The 20094-nt window shown below is 46.2% G+C and overlaps 1 protein-coding gene across 2 annotated transcripts in view; it reads left to right on the top strand.

Moving 5' to 3' along the window:
* The window catches only part of CAMK1D (calcium/calmodulin dependent protein kinase ID), a 401474-nt gene that overhangs the window by 366693 nt on the left and 14687 nt on the right, over positions 1-20094 (top strand). For both annotated transcript variants that reach the window (XM_061435695.1, XM_061435696.1), the window contains exons 7-8: positions 17835-17947; positions 19608-19686. In XM_061435695.1, the coding sequence (XP_061291679.1) occupies positions 17835-17947; positions 19608-19686 (192 nt within the window). The remainder of the gene's footprint in view (positions 1-17834; positions 17948-19607; positions 19687-20094) is intronic.

Raw genomic sequence — 20094 nt, 5'->3', positions numbered from 1 at the left:
GGTCTGTTGACAGTTGGTTCACCTCTAACCCTTAGGAAAGAACCAAGCATAAAATACTCTCTGGTTTCAAGAAGTGGGTGCAGGGATATGCACAGGGTGATGGAGGAAATTTTACAAACAGTACCACTGAGGTCAAGAAATGCTCCATTTTCCACAGTGATGGGAGCAATTTCCTGCCAGTGACTTTGGGGAAGGTGAAGTTCACCCCATCTGTGCCTTTGTCTCTGCAAAGGCCCAGGTGGTGGGGCGGGGGAGGTGCGCTTCCCCAGTGGCTCAGCAGTAAAGAATCTGCCTGCAATGCAGGAGATGCAGGTTAGATCCCTGGATCGGGAAGATCCCCTGGAGAAGGAAATGGCAGCCTACCCCAGTATCTTGCCTGGGAAATCCCATGGACAGGGGAGCCTGAGAGGCTACAATCTGTGGCATCACAAAGAGTTGGACACAACTTAGTGGCTAAACAACAACAAGATAGAAAGGATGCCCGGTGGGAGAAGCAGGAAGAGAATGTCTCCTTTTCCACACTGAATAGTGTGGCTTCAGGACAAATGGAAGAGCATTTCACTCCCTCTGCTCACTTACTTCATGTAAGCATCATCTCCTGGAGACTGTCATTTAAGTAGCATCTAAATGCTTCGGGATATTTAGCCTGGAGGATGGAAGGCAGGGGATTGACATTTGCTCACTTAACTAACATTTATTGAAACTAATACGTGTCTGGCAATATGGCATGGCTGCTGAAATGGATTCATTACCGCCCTGGCCACACAGGCGCTTCCTGTCTGCCAGAGGCAACAGGCAGTAACAGATAAATTACAATCTGGTCTTGCTGCCTGTCCCTAAGGTGGGCGGCAGGAGCTGGTGGAGGCGGGGGGACTCCCAGGAAGAGATATGGACCCTGCCCAAGCCTTGAGGAAGGCTCCCCGAGAGTGGCGTACAGTGACCTGGACTTGGAAGGATTGTCTTCAAGTATCTACCAGGTTGTCAGGCAGGGGAAGTGGTTAATTCTCTAAGACCCAATTATCTAAAGATATCATGTGCTTACTGTGTTGGATAAAAGATGTCTCATTCAATTTGGAACGTAATTTTTAAAATATAACTTGGAAGGGTTGATCCAGCTTTGAACTTATGTATCACCAATACTTAGCGATGGGGAAAGTAAAATCTCTGAATATCAGGATGTTTCATTTGTCTAGCACCACACCGAGTGAACGAAAGAATCAATCTAGGCTTTTATTATGTTTTAAAAGGTTTATCCTCTGGAATGGAGCATGCCAGCACGGAGGCTGGAGGCAGGTGGTACAGGTTTTCTTTTGGTTAGAAAACCAAAAGGCGCACAGAGAGGAAAGTGGCCAGCTCGCCAGGAGCTGTAATAATATGAGTCGTGAGTTCAGACCTCTTAGTCTGAGCTGGGTTTGTGACCAGAAAGAGAAGAGATGGAGGTGGGAAGAGGAGAAGTACCAGTTCACACCAGCAATTCTGGAAACGACCGTGGAGGTGGTTCAGAAGGAGGGACCAGGAGCCCATGACTCAATGGCAGGTACAGGTGCTCCAGGGCTGCACACAAGACCACACCGCAGCTTCCAATAGGCTTGCCGTGCTCTCACAGTGCACGTCCGAGGATGAGCCTCTGAGGGTGGAAGCAATTTCTAGTCATCCTCAGAAGTGCCTTGTGGGAACTTCTCTGGAGGTTCAGGAGTTAAGACTCCACGCTTCCAGTGCAGAGGGCATGGGTTCCACCCCTGGTCTGAGAACTGAGATCCTGCATGCCACATGGCACAGCCAAAAAGTAAAAATTTTTTTAAAAGCGCCTTGTGAGAGAGCTGTTGGAGGTTAGGGGACAAGCAAAAAGTGCAATCAAAAGCCAAGGCCAACAACAGAATGGAGGTACAAGACATTTCCCAAGTGTGGCTGTTAGTCTGCACAGATTCGTAACTGCTTACCCAGCAGAACTTGAGAGAGAAGGAAGACGGGCTGGAGGAGGGAGGCAGAGAGCAAAAACCCTACAAGATGCACAAGTGGAGTTGGCAATCTGCCCGGGGTTCAGAATCATCAGTTAGCGCCCCTGTTAATCACCTCCAGACTGGATGTCTGCACTCCTTGCTGCAAATTCATCACTCGTGAGAACTAATTCTAGCTGCTGAAAGTTTTGCCGTGTTTCTTCTAACGCAACATTCCTGGCTGTTGGAAGCTCCCCTCACTTATCCTCCTCTGACCGCCCCCTTCCCCACCTCCAATCCACTGTCAGCAGAGGCTGAGTTGAAAGTGGGTTTGTCTGAACCTCCCTCGGAGGTGTTTCCCTTGTGTGCTCACCGCCTAGACTTCCTGGGGATGCTGTCCTTTAGGCTGATGCAAGAATCAAAAAGTTACACATTTGGAAGTAGGTCCCTGGATCATAGCACACCTTTGGACGATGTCTTGTCCAGCCCAACCCTTTACTGTGGACAAGTTTTATTTTATTATTATTATTATTTGGTAACTATTTTACTCCAAATGGAGTATGCTGCCAATTTCTCACGCTTGGGGAAGAGTTTGTCCTTCTTCCCCTCCTGCCCAACTCCTGGACTTCAGCTCCAGTTATATATAAACTTTCTAAGGGATGTGTGTCCCGTCTCCCCTCTAGTGTCCCTTTTTTTCCCTCATCTAGAGCTTTCCCTGGTCGGCTTGCACCTTCTCAGCTTTCAAAGTATTAACCAAATTTCAGGGGTAACGGGACATTTGGCCATTGCGTTTCACCAAGGGCGCCTTGCTGAAGTCAGCCTGCACATGGTTCTAATACGTGAACTTTCCCTCGTCCCTTTCAGGTTTGCAAGGAGGAAGCTCTGGCATGCATATAAGCAAATCTCTAGTTGCTAAAGTAATTGCATTACATCTTTGTAAACATTCAGGTCTTACCGGTCATTCTGGTCTACAAATCCGAATAATGTGCTGATATCTGTTTTGCTAAGTGAGCCTTGCAACTAAGCACCAGAGATTTGACAGCTTAAAAAGCTTTGCTTTGTTTTATTATTTTAAAAAATCTGTCCTATTAACCAGAGTAAGAGGACGAGAACTCAGATTGCTTAGTACATGTTCCAGACATTCATCCAGTAAACACTTGTTGAGTCTCACAGACAGCCAAGACGCAGGGCCAACTGGTGGCTGCCCAGGGGTTGTTATACATCCAGCAGACTCTGCTCTCCAGAGGAGGAATGCCCAGGTTTGATTGAGGTTTCAGGTGTTTTTCAGAGACCAACTGGGCCTGGGTTGGCCCTTCTCAGTTTCTCTGGTTTGCAATATACATAGAAGTTTGTTGTTTCACCCAATTACACTGTTGTTGTTCAGTCACTAAGTGATGTCAAACTCTTTGTGACCCCATGGACTGCAGCACGCCAGGCTTCCCTGTCCTTCACCATCTGCTGGAATTTGCTCAGACTCATGTCCATTGAGTCAGTGATGCCATCCAAGCATCTTGTCTGTTGTTCCCTTCCCCTCCTGCCTTCAATCTTTACCAGCATCAGGGTCTTTTCTAAAGAGTTGACTGTTCGAATCAGGTGGCCAAAGTATTGGAGCTTCAGCATCCGTCCTTCCAGTGAATATTCAAGATTGATTTCCTATAGGATTGACTGGTTTGATCTCCTTGCTGTCCAAGGAACTCTCAAGAATCTGCTCGAGCACCACAGTTTGAAAGCATCAATTGCATAAAAATACTTTCTTCACTAATATGCCTTTGAGTAAGTGTTCTCAGGGAAGCTTGAGCAATTTCCTAGAATTGAGGACTTCTTGATAAAAGGCTTGGAAATACCCATCCTCAAAGATCAAGGTTGAAAAGCAGGTCTACAGAACATCCTGTCTGCACATCTATCACATACTATCATGACTAGAGGTGGTTTCTCTCTCCTTCCCTTCCAGAGCAGTGTAGAAGCTGAGGTCAGGATGTACAGTCAGTCATGAATGATTCTGAGACTTGGTACAAAATTTTTAATTATATTGTTCTGTTTCCACGTTAAAAGGGTAGGACACTGGACTGAGTCCCTTCAGACTCATCTGTTCCTCTCTCCCACTCCCTTGGGTCTTCCAGATGGTGAGCGGGGTCTCACTGCACAATATTTCAGCAGAGGGAAGCTGAAAAGTTAGATGGAGCTGGTAGAATAGAAAAGAGACAAACAAGGGGAGATAAGAGAGGGGAGCTGGCATTTAATGACTGCAATGTGATGGGCACTTTCCTATGTTATATCTTTTACCTGTATCCATCCGTTCATCTATCTGTGTGTTATATGTAATATAGATTATTATACAATGTGTGTGATATATGTTATAATATCTCTTATAATGTGGGTCCTATTTTCGTCATTTTACAAAAGAACTTGAGACTGGGAGACAATACATAATTTCCCCAAAGTCACTCTACCAGGCCTTGTTGGAGCCAGAATTTGAATCTGTGTCTTTTATTTATTTTTTTTTTGACTTTTTTTTTTCTTTTTCTTTTTTTTCTTTAATAGAAAATTATTTAATTAGTATACATGTGTTCCCCATCCTGAACCCTCCTCCCTCCTCCCTCCCCACACCATCCCTCTGGGTCGTCCCAGTGCACCAGCCCCAAGCATCCAGCATCGTGCATTGAACCTGGACTGGCATCTCGTTTCATACATGACGTTTCACATGTTTCAATGCCATTCTCCCAAATCTTCCCACCCTCTCCCTCTCCCACAGAGTCCATAAGACTGTTCTATACATCAGTGTCTCTTTTGCTGTCTCGTATACAGGGTTATCGTTACCATCTTTCTAAATTCCATATATATGCGTTAGTATACTGTATTGGTGTTTTTCCTTCTGGCTTACTTCACTCTGTATAATAGGCTCCAGTTTCATCCACCTCATTAGAACTGATTCAAATGTATTCTTTTTAATGGCTGAGTAATACTCCATTGTGTATATGTACCACAGCTTTCTTATCCATTCATATGCTGATGGACATCTAGGTTGCTTCCATGTCCTGGCTATTATAAACAGTGCTGCAATGAACATTGGGGTACACGTGTCTCTTTCCCTTCTGGTTTCCTCAGTGTGTATGCCCAGCAGTGGGATTGCTGGATCATAAGGCAGTTCTATTTCCAGTTTTTTAAGGAATCTCCACACTGTTCTCCATAGTGGCTGTACTAGTTTGCATTCCCACCAACAGTGTAAGAGGGTTCCCTTTTCTCCACACCCTCTCCAGCATTTATTATTTGTAGACTTTTGGATGGCAGCCATTCTGACTGGTGTGAAATGGTACCTCATAGTGGTTTTGATTTGCATTTCTCTGATAATGAGTGATGTTGAGCATCTTTTCATGTGTTTGTTAGCCATCTGTATGTCTTCTTTGGAGAAATGTCTATTTAGATCTTTGGCCCATTTTTTGATTGGGTCATTTATTTTTCTGGAGTTGAGCTGTAGGAGTTGCTTGTATATTTTTGAGATTAGTTGTTTGTCGGTTGCTTCATTTGCTATTATTTTCTCCCATTCTGAAGGCTGTCTTTTCACCTTGCTAATAGTTTCCTTTGATGTGCAGAAGCTTTTAAGTTTAATTAGGTCCCATTTGTTTATTTTTACTTTTATTTCCAATATTCTGGGAGGTGGATCATAGAGGATCCTGCTGTGATGTATGTCAGAGAGTGTTTTGCCTATGTTCTCCTCTAGGAGTTTTATAGTTTCTGGTCTTACGTTGAGATCTTTAATCCATTTTGAGTTTATTTTTGTATATGGTGTTAGAAAGTGTTCTAGTTTCATTCTTTTACAAGTGGTTGACCAGATTTCCCAGCACCACTTGTTAAAGAGATTGTCTTTAATCCATTGTATATTCTTGCCTCCTTTGTCAAAGATAAGGTGTCCATATGTGCGTGGATTTATCTCTGGGCTTTCTATTTTGTTCCATTGATCTATATTTCTGTCTTTGTGCCAGTACCATACTGTCTTGATAACTGTGGCTTTGTAGTAGAGCCTGAAGTCAGGTAGGTTGATTCCTCCAGTTCCATTTTTCTTTCTCAAGATCACTTTGGCTATTCGAGGTTTTTTGTATTTCCATACAAATTGTGAAATTATTTGTTCTAGCTCTGTGAAGAATACTGTTGGTAGCTTGATAGGGATTGCATTGAATCTATAAATTGCTTTGGATAGTATACTCATTTTCACTATATTGATTCTTCCAATCCATGAACATGGTATATTTCTCCATCTATTAGTGTCCTCTTTGATTTCTTTCACCAGTGTTTTATAGTTTTCTATATATAGGTCTTTAGTTTCTTTAGGTAGATATATTCCTAAGTATTTTATTCTTTCTGTTGCAATGGTGAATGGAATTGTTTCCTTAATTTCTCTTTCTGTTTTCTCATTATTAGTGTATAGGAATGGAAGGGATTTCTGTGTGTTGATTTTATATCCTGCAACTTTACTATAATCATTGATTAGTTCTAGTAATTTTCTGGTGGAGTCTTTAGGGTTTTCTATGTAGAGGATCATGTCATCTGCAAATAGTGAGAGTTTTACTTCTTCTTTTCCAATTTGGATTCCTTTTATTTCTTTTTCTGCTCTGATTGCTGTGGCCAAAACTTCCAAAACTGTGTTGAATAGTAATGGTGAAAGTGGGCACCCTTGTCTTGTTCCTGACTTTAGCGGAAATGCTTTCAATTTTTCACCATTGAGGATAATGTTTGCTGTGGGTTTGTCATATATAGCTTTTATTATGTTGAGGTATGTTCCTTCTATTCCTGCTTTCTGGAGAGTTTTTATCATAAATGGGTGTTGAATTTTGTCAAAGGCTTTCTCTGCATCTATTGAGATAATCATATGGTTTTTGCTTTTCAATTTGTTAATGTGGTGTATTACATTGATTGATTTGCGGATATTGAAGAATCCTTGCATCCCTGGGATAAAGCCCACTTGGTCATGGTGTATGATCTTTTTAATCTGTTGTTGGATTCTGATTGCTAGAATTTTGTTAAGGATTTTTGCATCTATGTTCATCAGTGATATTGGCCTGTAGTTTTCTTTTTTTGTGGGATCTTTGTCAGGTTTTGGTATTAGGGTGATGGTGGCCTCATAGAATGAGTTTGGAAGTTTACCTTCCTCTGCAATTTTCTGGAAGAGTTTGAGCAGGATAGGTGTTAGCTCTTCTCTAAATTTTTGGTAGAATTCAGCTGTGAAGCCGTCTGGACCTGGGCTTTTGTTTGCTGGAAGATTTTTGATTACAGTTTCAATTTCCATGCTTGTGATGGGTCTGTTAAGGTTTTCTATTTCTTCCTGGTTGAGTTTTGGAAAGTTGTACTTTTCTAAGAATTTGTCCATTTCTTCCTCGTTGTCCATTTTATTGGCATATAATTGTTGATAATAGTCTCTTATGATCCTTTGTATTTCTGTGTTGTCTGTTGTGATCTCTCCATTTTCGTTTCTAATTTTATTGATTTGATTTTTCTCCCTTTGTTTCTTGATGAGTCTGGCTAATGGTTTGTCAATTTTATTTATCCTTTCAAAGAACCAGCTTTTGGTTTTGTTGATTTTTGCTATGGTCTCTTTTGTTTCTTTTGCATTTATTTCTGCTCTAATTTTTAAGATTTCTTTCCTTCTACTAACCCTGGGGTTCTTCATTTCTTCCTTTTCTAGTTGCTTTAGGTGTAGAGTTAGGTTATTGATTTGACTTTTTTCTTGTTTCTTGAGGTGTGCCTGTATTGCTATGAACTTTCCCCTTAGGACTGCTTTTACCGTGTCCCACAGGTTTTGGGTTGTTGTGTTTTCATTTTCATTCGTTTCTATGCAAATTTTGATTTCTTTTTTGATTTCTTCTGTGATTTGTTGGTTATTCAGCAGCGTGTTGTTCATCCTCCATATGTTGGAATTTTTAATAGTTTTTCTCCTGTAATTGAGATCTAATCTTACTGCATTGTGGTCAGAAAAGATGCTTGGAATGATTTCTATTTTTTTGAATTTACCAAGGCTAGCTTTATGGCCCAGGATGTGATCTATCCTGGAGAAGGTTCCATGTGCGCTTAAGAAAAAGGTGAAATTCATAGTTTTGGGATGAAATGTCCTATAGATATCAATTAGGTCTAACTGGTCTATTGTATCGTTTAAAGTTTGTGTTTCCTTGTTAATTTTCTGTTTAGTTGATCTATCCATAGGTGTGAGTGGGGTATTAAAGTCTCCCACTATTATTGTGTTATTGTTAATTTCTCCTTTCATACTTGTTAGCATTTGTCTTACATACTGCGGTGCTCCCATGTTGGGTGCATATATATTTATAATTGTTATATCTTCTTCTTGGATTGATCCTTTGATCATTATGTAGTGACCTTCTTTGTCTCTTTTCACAGCCTTTGTTTTAAAGTCTATTTTATCTGATATGAGTATTGCTACTCCTGCTTTCTTTTGGTCCCAATTTGCATGGAAAATTTTTTTCCAGCCCTTCACTTTCAGTCTGTATGTGTCCCCTGTTTTGAGGTGGGTCTCCTGTAGACAACATATGTAGGGGTCTTGTTTTTGTATCCATTCAGCCAGTCTTTGTCTTTTGGTTGGGGCATTCAACCCATTTACGTTTACGGTAATTACTGATAAGTATGATCCCGTTGCCATTTACTTTATTGTTTGGGGTTCGAATTTATACACCATTTTTGTGTTTCCTGTCTAGAGAATATCCTTTAGTATTTGTTGGAGAGCTGGTTTGGTGGTGCAGAATTCTCTCAGCTTTTGCTTGTCTGAGAAGCTTTTGATTTCTCCTTCATACTTGAATGAAATCCTTGCTGGGTACAATAATCTGGGCTGTAGGTTATTTTCTTTCATCATTTTAAGTATGTCTTGCCATTCCCTCCTGGCTTGAAGAGTTTCTATTGAAAGATCAGCTGTTATCCTTATGGGAATTCCCTTGTGTGTTATTTGTTGTTTTTCCCTTGCTGCTTTTAATATTTGTTCTTTGTGTTTGATCTTTGTTAATTTGATTAATATGTGTCTTGGGGTGTTTCGCCTTGGGTTTATCCTGTTTGGGATTCTCTGGGTTTCTTGGACTTGGGTGATTATTTCCTTCCCCAGTTTAGGGAAGTTTTCAACTATTATCTCCTCAAGTATTTTCTCATGGTCTTTCTTTTTGTCTTCTTCTTCTGGAACCCCTATGATTCGAATGTTGTAGCGTTTAATATTGTCCTGGAGGTCTCTGAGATTGTCCTCATTTCTTTTAATTCGTTTTTCTTTTATTTTCTCTGATTCATTTATTTCTACCACTCTATCTTCTAATTCACTAATCCTATCTTCTGCCTCTGTTATTCTACTATTTGTTGCCTCCAGAGTGTTTTTAATTTCATTTATTGCATTATTCATTATATATTGACTCTTTTTTATTTCTTCTAGGTCCTTGTTAAACCTTTCTTGCATCTTCTCAATCCTTGTCTCCAAGCTATTTATCTGTGATTCCATTTTAATTTCAAGATTTTGGATCAATTTCACTATCATTATTCGGAATTCTTTATCAGGTAGATTCCCTATCTCTTCCTCTTTTGTTTGGTTTGGTGGGCATTTATCCTGTTCCTTTATCTGCTGGCTATTCCTCTGTCTCTTCATCTTGTTTAAATTGCTGAGTTTGGGGTGTCCTTTCTGTATTCTGGCAGTTTGTGGAGTTCTCTTTATTGTGGCTTTTCCTCGCTGTGTGTGGGTTTGTACAGGTGGCTTGTCAAGGTTTCCTGGTTAGGGAAGCTTGTGTCGGTGTTCTGATGGGTGGAGCTGTATTTCTTCTCTTTGTTCAGTCGCGCTGTGGGGAGGGAGGGAGGGATGCTGCAAACAAATAACACTGGCGTGTGCTCACAGTGCCTCAGCCACACTGGGTCTGCCCCCGCTCACGGCGCGTGTAGCTTTCCTGCCCACACGGCTCGGGCTCTAGGTTGTTCCGCCGGGAACAATCCGAGGCTGGCCCTGGGTTGCATGTACCTCCCAGGTCCAAGCCGCTCAGGTTCAGGCACTCGGGTAGTCCTCAGAGGCGCAGACTCATTTGGGCCTGAGTTTTGTGCTCTTCCCAGGTCCGAGCAGCTCAAGTGATGAGGTGTTTGGCGAGCGCCAATGCTGCGACTTATCGCCTCCCCGCCACTCGGTTATCTGGGTGTAAAACCGGCACGCCTTCTCAGGCAGATGTTAACCGTCCAGACCCCCAAGAAGTTTTAGTTAGCAAAGAAGCCTGCTTACAGTTTTATAGATAATGTCTCTCTGGGGCTGCGATTGCCCCCTTCCGGCTCTGGCTGCCTGTCACCGGAGGGGGAAGGTCTGCAGCCGGCTATCTCTGTTCAGTCCTTTGTTCCGTGCGTGGGCCTGGCGGTCTTAGGTTAGGGCTGGCTTTTCGTGTGGTAGATATCCCACAGTCTGGTTTGCTAGCCCAAATTATTTCGCTCAGATAGTGCTCAGGGTATTCAGGCCAGATTCTTACTCTAAGCAATGCAGCCCACGCTGCGCCTCCCTGCCCAGCCCCCGCTTGCTAATGGCGCGTGCAGGCGTCTGCGCTGCTTTTCCGCTGGGGGAGTTACCGTAGGACTCTCGCAATCTTCGAGTTTTAATTGTTTATTTATTTTTTCTTCCTGTTATGTTGCCCTCTGTGCTTCCAAAGCTTGGCACAGATTCGGCAGTGAGAAGGTTTCCTGGTGTTTGGAAACTTCTCTCTTTTTCAGACTCCCTTCCCGGGACGGAACTCCGTCCCTCCCTCTTTGTCTCTTTTTTTGTCTTTTATATTTTTTCCTACCTCCTTTCAAAGAGTTGGATTGCTTTTCTGGGTGCCTGATGTCCTCTGCCGGCATTCAGAAGTTGTTTTGTGGAATTTACTCGACGTTTAAATGCTGTTTTGATGAATTTGTGGGGGAGAAAGTGTTCTCCCCGTCCTACTCCTCCGCCATCTTGCCAATCGAATCTGTGTCTTTTATCTCTCTGAATCCCAGGCTGAGGAAGCCACACCACGAAATGCCTATGAAAGCAAAGTCAGCCCTCAGAGGACAGGACTTGCAAAGTCACCCACCTCTTCATCTTCACGCTCTTCCTCCAGTTAGACTAAAGGGCGCGTTCTGGTTTGCTGTTTCCAGATGATGCCTCAGTTGTCAGTGTGGACTGCTGCACTCAGAGGCTTTTTATGTAGAATATTTGCAGTGTGTTTGGGCACTTGTGCTGTGTGTGTGTTAGTCACTCAGCCATGTCCGACTCTGCAACCCCATGGCCTGTACCCTGCCAGGCTCCTCTGTGCATGGGGATTCTCCAGGCAAGAACACTAGAGTGACTTGCCATGCCCTCCTCCAGGGGATCTTCCCAACCCAGGGATCAACCCAGGTCTCCCTCATTGCAGGTGGATTCTTTACCAGCTGAGCTACCAGGGAAGCCCAGGAGGCACATTTCAGATGCTCAGAAGGTTTGCTTGTATGTGTTGCTTGCTTTCCCAGCTACACTGGGTAAGAGAGGCAGGCCGGAACTTCTGCCCAGCCCTGAGCTCCAGGGTCTGGACGGCAGCTTTTCTATCCTCTGTACCCCCTGCTGCAGTGCAGGGGAGCCAAGCGCTGAACCAGGGCTACCGGATGTGACCTTATTGGGGTTTGGTTCAGCAAAGACTCGGGTTCACTTTTTTTCATCCCTGTCTCCCACTGATGGGCCACCTCCTGTCTTTCTAGAAGGCAGGCTGGGGTAGGACATTAGGTGTTGATCTCCTAACTGTAAGGACACAGCTGCCCAGAGCTGCTTCCCCGAGGAGGGCTGTGTCTATTGAAGAGACAGGTTGGACTTGCCAGGTGCTGTGGTGACGCGTTGGGGTTGTCCCTGGTCCCTTCCCCTCTGTGTTCTCCACCATGGTTGATGCAGCCCCCGTGGTCCACGCTGGAGACCTGGGAGGCATCCTGGCCTTCCCTTTCTCCATAGCTAATCACCTCATCTTCCTGTTTTTCCCTCTGGACTCCTTTTGGAATCCATTCCCCCAACCGCTACCACTGCCTGTGCCTCCGGTCCTTCCCATGTCTGCTCACAGCAGCTAACTTGTCTTCCTGCCTCAAACCCACCCTCCACACAGCTGCAGTCAGTTGCCCACATGGCTCCTCTGTTCTCTGTGCTGAGTCACTAATTCCTATCTGATTCTTTTTCGACCCCATGAACTATAGCCTGTCAGGCGCCTCTGTCCTTGGAATTTTCCAGGCAAGAGTACTGGAGTGGGTTGCCATTTCCTTCTCCAGGGGATCTTCCTGACCCAGGGATCAAATCCATGTCTCCCACTTGGCAGGTGGATTCTTTACCACGGAGCCACCTTTATCCATTTATCCATCAGTGGACATAGAATTTTTTCACATCTTGGCCGTGCTACAGTGAACACAGGAGCACATGTATCTCTTCATGGCACTGATGTCATCTCCTTTAGGAATATATCCTGAAGAAGGATTCCTGGATCACATGGTGGTTCCATTTTTAATATTTGGAAAACATCCGTATCATTTTCCATAGTGGCTGCACCATTTTGCATTCTCACCAACAGTGCACAAGGGTTCCATTTCCTCCACATCCTAACACTTGTTAACTTTCATTATTTTTTTGTTGTTAATAATGACCATCCTAACAGGTATAAGTGTAATAACTCATTGCCTGTCACTGCTTCTGATACCAGCTCCTTCCTGTCTTCTCTGTGTCTGTCTCTCAAACCAAAAGTCAATAAGGAAAAGCAGAACCTTAAATCAGGTCTAAGAAATATGCAAGAAGTTAGAAGGCTGCAGTGAATTATGACAGTAAAGTTACATAAAAGCAGAAAGAGGTAACAACTGATTGTTATCTGGAATTCTTTTCAGCAGGCTTCCATTTGTGTAAGGACACTGATATTGTCCAAGGTCAAAGGAGGAGGTGGAACATCCCTTAATCAGCACAATTATTGCAGTCAAGTCTCGGGACCGCTCAGTGGAAGCTCTAAGCCTATCACACCATTTCATTTTCCAAGAATAACTGTGCCTTGCTGGGCCAGCCATGGTTGGCTGTGGGTGATTTTCACTTTCATTTATGTTAACAGCCTTCTTCATGGAAAACTTCCTCCATGAGACTTGTCCACAAAACGGTAGTGGCGTTTTAGGTAACCCAATGCATTCTCTCTACAAACGGAGGCCAGGTTGCTCCCAGCACCTGGCCTTGCTCACTGGGTTCTTCTGGAACGTCAGTCAATGGCACCGAGCTTTGCTGATTTCCCACCTTCCGGGAGGGTGGTGTGCAGGAGGGAGGAGTCGGGATGAGTGAGGACTCCGATGGCGTCCTGGGCTGTGCTGCAGTGGGTGCTCCTGCATCCTTCCTTCATCCTTGTCTCTCTTTCAGAGCCCAGCCAGAGGGCTCAGCAGCCAGCGGTGAAACCCCCTCTCCAAGAGCATGTTTGTTCATCCAGACATTGACCCAGGAACTGCCATAGGTAGACCCTGAGCTGAGCACTAGAAATCCAAGAAAAAAGAAAAACACGAGACATGGTCCTGCCTTGAGGAGGGTGTGGAGGTCAGGACAGTGTGCCATAAGGAAGGATCACAGAGCAGGGCACCCACACTGCCTGGCAGCAGAGGGCTGGGTCTTCCTAGTAACACCCTAGCTGGGATGTGCCAGTTGGAAAGGGCCAGGGGAGGGCAGCCCAGGTAGAGTGCAGACCTTCATTTCGGTCCAGAAATAAAAAGTACTCTGTGGACTGCAAACCAACCCTAAGCATCTTAGCAGCTAGACCCAGTATCTGGGAAATGGGGAGGTCGGGTCCAGTGGCTGGGCTCTGTTTGCAGTTGAAGGGGCCAGTGGGCAAAGGAAAGGGCCTGCAGAGAGAATTCAAAGTCAAAACTGAAACCTAAGGTTCAGTTCTCAAGCCTCCTTCCCTTTAGTGAACAAGCAAGACAGTTAAGAACAGACCCGGAATCAGACAGACAGGGCTCATGTCCCGACTTCGCTGCAAGTTAGCTTCTCTGCCTTTAAAATGAGAATTATACAAGGGACTGTATACAGGGCTCTGGTGTGAAGGGACCGCAAGGAATAGCACCGTGACCTTGAGACTGATGGCAGCTGAGCGGTAATTGCCCTGACCCTCAGTGATCAGGGAGGAGGAAGCAGTTACCCCGCCCAAGGGAGAGTGTGGCAGAGCCCCCTCCCTGGGAGCAGCACTGCCCTGGGCTCAGTGCTGTAACCAGCCTGAGTCTCAGTGGAAGGGGCCAGGGCATCGCCCTGCCCTGCCCTCCTCCCCCATCTCCCCTGGGGTCCCCGCTGGCTGACCCCCCAGCAGATGTCAGAGAATTCAGCCCTCAGCAACCCTCCATACAGGCCAGCCTCCCGGGGACAGAGCAGAGTGGAGGGTGGCTCTGCAGGTCCAGGCAGGCTGTCAGAGATGCTCCCCTCCTGGGGGAGTGAGGTTTAAGAGAGAGAATAGAGCAAGCGCATGGTGGGACTTTTGACCCCGAATAAGTGTTCAGCTGAGGCTACACTAGAACCCAGTGTACATCTGTTTAAGTGTGCCAGAGGAGATGAGACGACAGACAGAGTAGTAGAGGGAAGACGGGAGGGGTAAGCATGCTCCCTGGATGGCCCTCCAAGACTGGAATGGACGTGAGTGAGGAGCTGGTGGAGCCGGGTTGCTGGCACTGGGGGGACCCTCTGTCGTGGGCAAGTTCAGACATTATCCTGAACCACGGGCTTCTTGTTCTAGAACAATTGGGAATAGCTTTATCGTCTTTGAGAACCTGTCAATTTGTAGGTTATTTAGCTGGTTTGATATGTAAAATGTGAACACAGAGATGAAAACGAAGCCTGCAAATGGGCAGGCCCAGGACTGTGGAAGTCAGCATCCTGTATATGGAGATAGAAACATCTCACAGTTGTCATTTCTGCTAATTAAACCTGCCACACAAACCACTCATGAAATAGCCTCGCCTGGGAGCCCTGTGAAATTTCTAGGTCTGAGGAAGATTTTACAACCTCTCCTTGCCCTTCCATTCTGTTTCCATCCCTGTTTTAAAACCTTCTTTCTTAATTTTAATTTAGTCCTCAAGCTCCATCCGTTTCCTTTCTTTCCATTCTCAGTGAAAGTGAAAGTCACTCAGTTGTGTCCGACTCTTTGCGACCCCATGGACTATTTTAGTCCATGGAATTCTCTAGACCGGAATACTGGAGTGGGTAACCTTTCCCTTCTCCAGGGGATCTTGCCAACCCAGGAGTCGAACCCAGGTCTCCCACATTGCAGGCGGATTCTTTACCAGCTGAGCCACCAGAGAAGCCCAAGAATACTGGAGTAGGTGGCCTATCCCTTCTGCATCGGATCTTCGACCCAGGAATCAAACTGGGGTCTCCTGCATTTCAGGTGGATTCTTTACCAACTGAGCTATCAGAGAAGCCCTCCATCCTCAGTACCAAAACACAAAAAGTATTTTGTGTTTCCCCTCCCCAAGAGAGCTAAAACCAGAAGAAATCAAATTACTTTAAGAAGATTGGCACATGAAGAATAAATCTTCCTTGAAATTTTCTTAAAGATTTTTTTCCCTTGAAAGTCGAACTGTAAAATAAAACACACTCTGTTGTTAACAAACAGAAGCCTCACGTATCTACAATTTCGCTGTTTTCCAAGATGAACTAACATTTCGCTCTGTCTGCTTTTCCTAATATGCACATTTCATTTACCCTAAATCCTCATTATGGGAAACATTTCTGCGTCTGTCTCTCAGCCCCAGGCTTTCCTGGGAAGTGAAATATGGGCTTCGTGGTTTCAGAAGCACTGGCTCTCACTCATTTCGCCAAAAGCAGCAAATCTTTAAAAATGAAATTTTCCAGGCTCTTAGCCCCTAAACCAACCCTGTAGGGAGAGACGGTTTTGAATCTTATCGGCCCACAGAATGTCTCACAGCATTTAAAAGTGTCGTCAGCCCTTCCCCTATACAGCAGAGGCAGCGAGGCTGTGCAGAGTGCAGGAGCGGCTGAAAAAATGTACTGAAAGCTGTGCTTTGGCCCTTTATTAAATTTCTTACTTGCCGACAGCCTCAGTCCCTCAAAGGCCTGGAGCCTGTTGATGCCTGTTCCCTTGTTCTCATTAAACTGGTCTCTGGGCTGTAGCTGTGCTTTGAACAACACTGGGCTGTGTGGGAAGATTCCGGGCTCGTCTAGGGGCAGGACTCTCTCACGGTGGCTGCTGCCACCCTGGGGGTTGTCTCAGGCCCAGAACCAAGTTCTGTGCCATCCAGCTTTCTGCCCAGCCTTCTGGAATCCAGCCTTGCCCTCTGCTCTGTCCATCACAGTCACAGTGTAAATCTCATCCCTTTCTGATGTCCAGTCCCAACCAGGGCCTGCCCCTGTCTTCCCCGTCCCTCCCTCCCCCACCCAGGCCTCAAGCGTGGACCAGATCTTTCCCTTGGTCTCCCAGCCAGTCAAGGGCTTCACAGGTGGCTCTAGCAGTAAAGAACCCACCTGCCAATGCAGGAGATGCTGGAGACAAGGGTTCAATCCCTGGGTCAGGAAGATCTCCTGGAGGAGGCCAGTGGCAACCGACTCCAGTATTCTTGTCTGGAAAATCCCATGGACAGGGGAGCCTGGTGGGCTATATTCCATGGGGTCACAAAGAGTCTAATGTGACCGCAAAGAGTCTAACATGACTGAAGCAACTTAGAATGCACGCACGCACAGCCAGCCAAACAAATTGGGAGAAGGCAGCACAGAGCCGCAGCATCTTAAAGCCAAAAAAATGTTAGGAATTTTCCAGTCTGGCCTCTTTGTGTTTAGATGAGGACATCTTGGTCCAGAAAAATGTATCACTGGCCTATTAGTGGTGAAGGTCACATCAGAGCTGGTAGCAGACCTGGGCGGGAGAACCCACAGTTTCATGGCACGAGTTGCTTTATGGGTATTTAATAAAAATTCCCTATTGTGACTGTCAGTATCTCTAGAACTAGAAGTTTTCTCTACCAACATCCTAAATAATTTTTTTTTTTGGACTGCCTGCCCCTCACAACTTGTGGAATCTCAGTTCCCTGATCAGGAATGGAACCCAGGCCCACTATAGTGAAAGCTCCAAGTCCTAACCACTGGACCTAGATTATCTTTGAAAATTCAATTTTAAGGGTTTATTGGGGAAAAGGTTATGGTATTATAACTTATGTCAGCTTCTGCTTATTACATGTTAATGGGAGAAACTGTAACCTTTCAGATACCCAGGTTGGATGTGGTAGGGTGAAACTGTGCGTTTGGGGGCCGCTTATGGCAACTTGGTTACTCAGGTTTGTAAAAATTTCCCTATTTTGCTCTGATTAAATAAAGTGAACCTGGAAGGGTTCTAAAATGTATTTGTTTTCATTTTAGTCCCTAAGTCATGTCCGGCTCTTTTGCAGTCCCATGGACCGTAGCCCGCCAGGCTCTTCTGTCCATGAGATTTCCAGGCAAGAATACTGGAATCCCTTAGAGGAAGGTTGCCATACCCTCCTCTAAGGGACGTTTCCAACCCAGGAATCTAACCTGCATATCCTGCAGTGAAGGCAGATTCTTTATTGCTGAGTCACCAGGGAAGCTCTCTATAGAGTACACTGAACATATCTTCTGTTTGTTTCCTTAACCTGTCTTCTACTGGGGATGATATCACGGGGAGTAAGATCAGAAACGTTTAAGATGAATTCAGTGTACATGTTCACCCTCTGTCACCACCTGGGTTAACTCTTTTTGCTGCCTGTGAACTTCTGTGCCATGTGAACCCATGGGAGGTTCGGATTCTTGGCTGAGATTGTGTGTGCAGCACACTCAGGGCAGGTTTCTCCACTCGAGCGAAGACAGCTCTTCCTCCAGCCGGACGTCGAGCCACCACGTGGAGCTGGTTCCACAGCCGGTTCAGATCCTTACGCCTTCTTGTCTTCCAGGCTCTGCGGCTACCCTCCTTTCTATGACGAAAACGACTCCAAGCTCTTTGAGCAGATCCTCAAGGCGGAATATGAGTTCGACTCCCCCTACTGGGATGACATCTCCGACTCGGGTAGGTCTCATGGCTCGGGGACCCCTACACCCAGATCACCTCCGTCTCCGACAGGCCCTGGGGGCTCAGAATGGTCCTGAGCTAACACTTTGAATTGAGTTGTGAGCGAGGAGAGGCTTGGGCCATGTGTCCCAGCCGGGCTGGGCCGGGGACTCACTCCTGCCCTGCTCGGCCACACGCTGCTCTGGGTGCTCTGGAGTGAGACCGTGTTTGCTGTTGGTTTACTCGCTCAGTCGTGTCCGACTCTTTGCGACCCCATGGACCACAGCATGCCAGGCTTCCCTGTCCTTCACCACCTTCCAAAGTTTACTCAGACTCATAAACTCCAGGAGACAGTGTTAGCTCGTGTTTATTGAGCGCTTACTGTGTGCTAAGAACCGTGAGCTCCAGATGTGTGCTAGCTCACCCAGTCCTTGGGACAGGACAACCTGTCAGGTGGGGAGTCCTTTTAGCCCCATTTGACAGATAAGGAAACTGAGACCCCAGAAGGTGAAATAACCTGACTGAAGCCACGCAGGTAGTAAGTGACAGAGCTGGGGTTTGAACCCATACCTTCAAGCCAGAGCCCGCACCTCAGCTACTGTGCCACAGGAAACATTGCCAGGGAAGTTCACCATTTCCCCCTCAGGGAGAACAATCAAACCCAAGGCCCACAGGAGCAGATCAAACGTCTCTAACTTCACCTTCCTCCCTAACAGAGGAGGATGGTGACACTACTCCCTCACTCTGGCAGGTGGTATAAGGATCAAATGAAATAATGAACCACCTATCCAAACATCACACACTTGCACTGTTTCCTCCTAACTGGAAATGCCTTGCTTTCTTCCTCAGTCTTCTAAAACCTGGGATGGGACTGTGGTCCTCCAAGACTTTCAGGAAAGGGCCGCATGAGGACTAGTTTACTTCTGAGCTGGGAAGGGCACAGCTGTCCCCCAGAAGTCCAGTCCTGCGGGCAGTGAGCTGCTGGGCCCCCAAGGTGACAGATTTCCCCCCGGCACATGTCCCCCAGTTCTGGGACCCAGCCCCTCCCCCACCCCCACGCGCTCAGTGTCCTGCCCAGGCCACACCCACTGCTGGGCCTCCAAGCAGTTCCTCCTCCGCCAGGGCACACCTCCTGCCTCAGCACTTCCTGCTCGCTGTTTGTCGTCACCCTCGGGGGCTGCAGGGGGCGCTTCTGGCGGGCTGTGTGTCCGCAACCCCAGGGCTGACCCAAGCCCTGGGGAGCCTAGTGGGTGCTTGGGCGATTTCGTTGAATCCGTGATGTCTTAACATGGAGAAGACATCAACGAAACAGCTCCCTGAGGCAGCGGTGAGCTGAGTGAGGGGCACCTGGTGACAAGGATTGTTCATCTCTTCCCTGGACCACAGGTACCACTCGCTGCCTGCCGGCAGGAAGGGACTCCGAGCCAGGAGGCGGGTCCCAGGCCAGGCTCAGCTGCCTCCTCGTTCACTGCGTCACCACTCAGAACCTCAGATCTCAGCTTCTCTTTTCCCCGAACGCTGGTGCTGCCTGCCTTTTGTCCCAGCTCCCTAGTGGCTGTGGAAGGCTGGTCTCATATTTGTCGTGGTACCCTTGATACTCCCAAAGACCCACTGGTATCTTATTGTCACATCTCAGGCCACACACTGATTCCTCTCCATGCACCTTCTTTTTGAACAGCAAAAGACTTCATTCGGAACCTGATGGAGAAAGATCCGAATAAAAGATACACATGCGAGCAGGCAGCTCGGCACCCATGGTAAGAACGTCACCCACTCGAGGGGCCAGTCGGCTGGGTCTCCACTGTGAAAACCACGGGTGAGGCTTGGCGTTCCGTGGGGCCAGCGCTTTCTTCCTTTCCCCACCCAACCTTGGAGGACACGGTCTCTGAAGGCACTAATGACAGATGCACAAGAAATAGCTGTAGCTTTTTCACTTTATGTGAAATATTTTAGGCTCATTTTTATTGAAGGTAATCCCCCAAGGAGGCTTTAAGAGCGGAGTTTTATTCCTTGAGCTTATTACTCAGCCAGTAAGTAGATTGAGGTTATATGTTCTTTTTCTTTTAAGATGCTTTTCAAGTTAGTGTTTCGTCGTCTCCAGTGGGATGAATGGATAGTTTATGACATCCTGGACTACATTTCCTGTGGTGCCCTGAAGGTGAAGT

The sequence above is a fragment of the Bos javanicus genome, chromosome 13, assembly GCF_032452875.1.
Source record: "Bos javanicus breed banteng chromosome 13, ARS-OSU_banteng_1.0, whole genome shotgun sequence".
Classification (NCBI taxonomy): Eukaryota; Metazoa; Chordata; class Mammalia; order Artiodactyla; family Bovidae; genus Bos; species Bos javanicus.
This window is presented reverse-complemented; position numbering and strand designations above follow the sequence as displayed.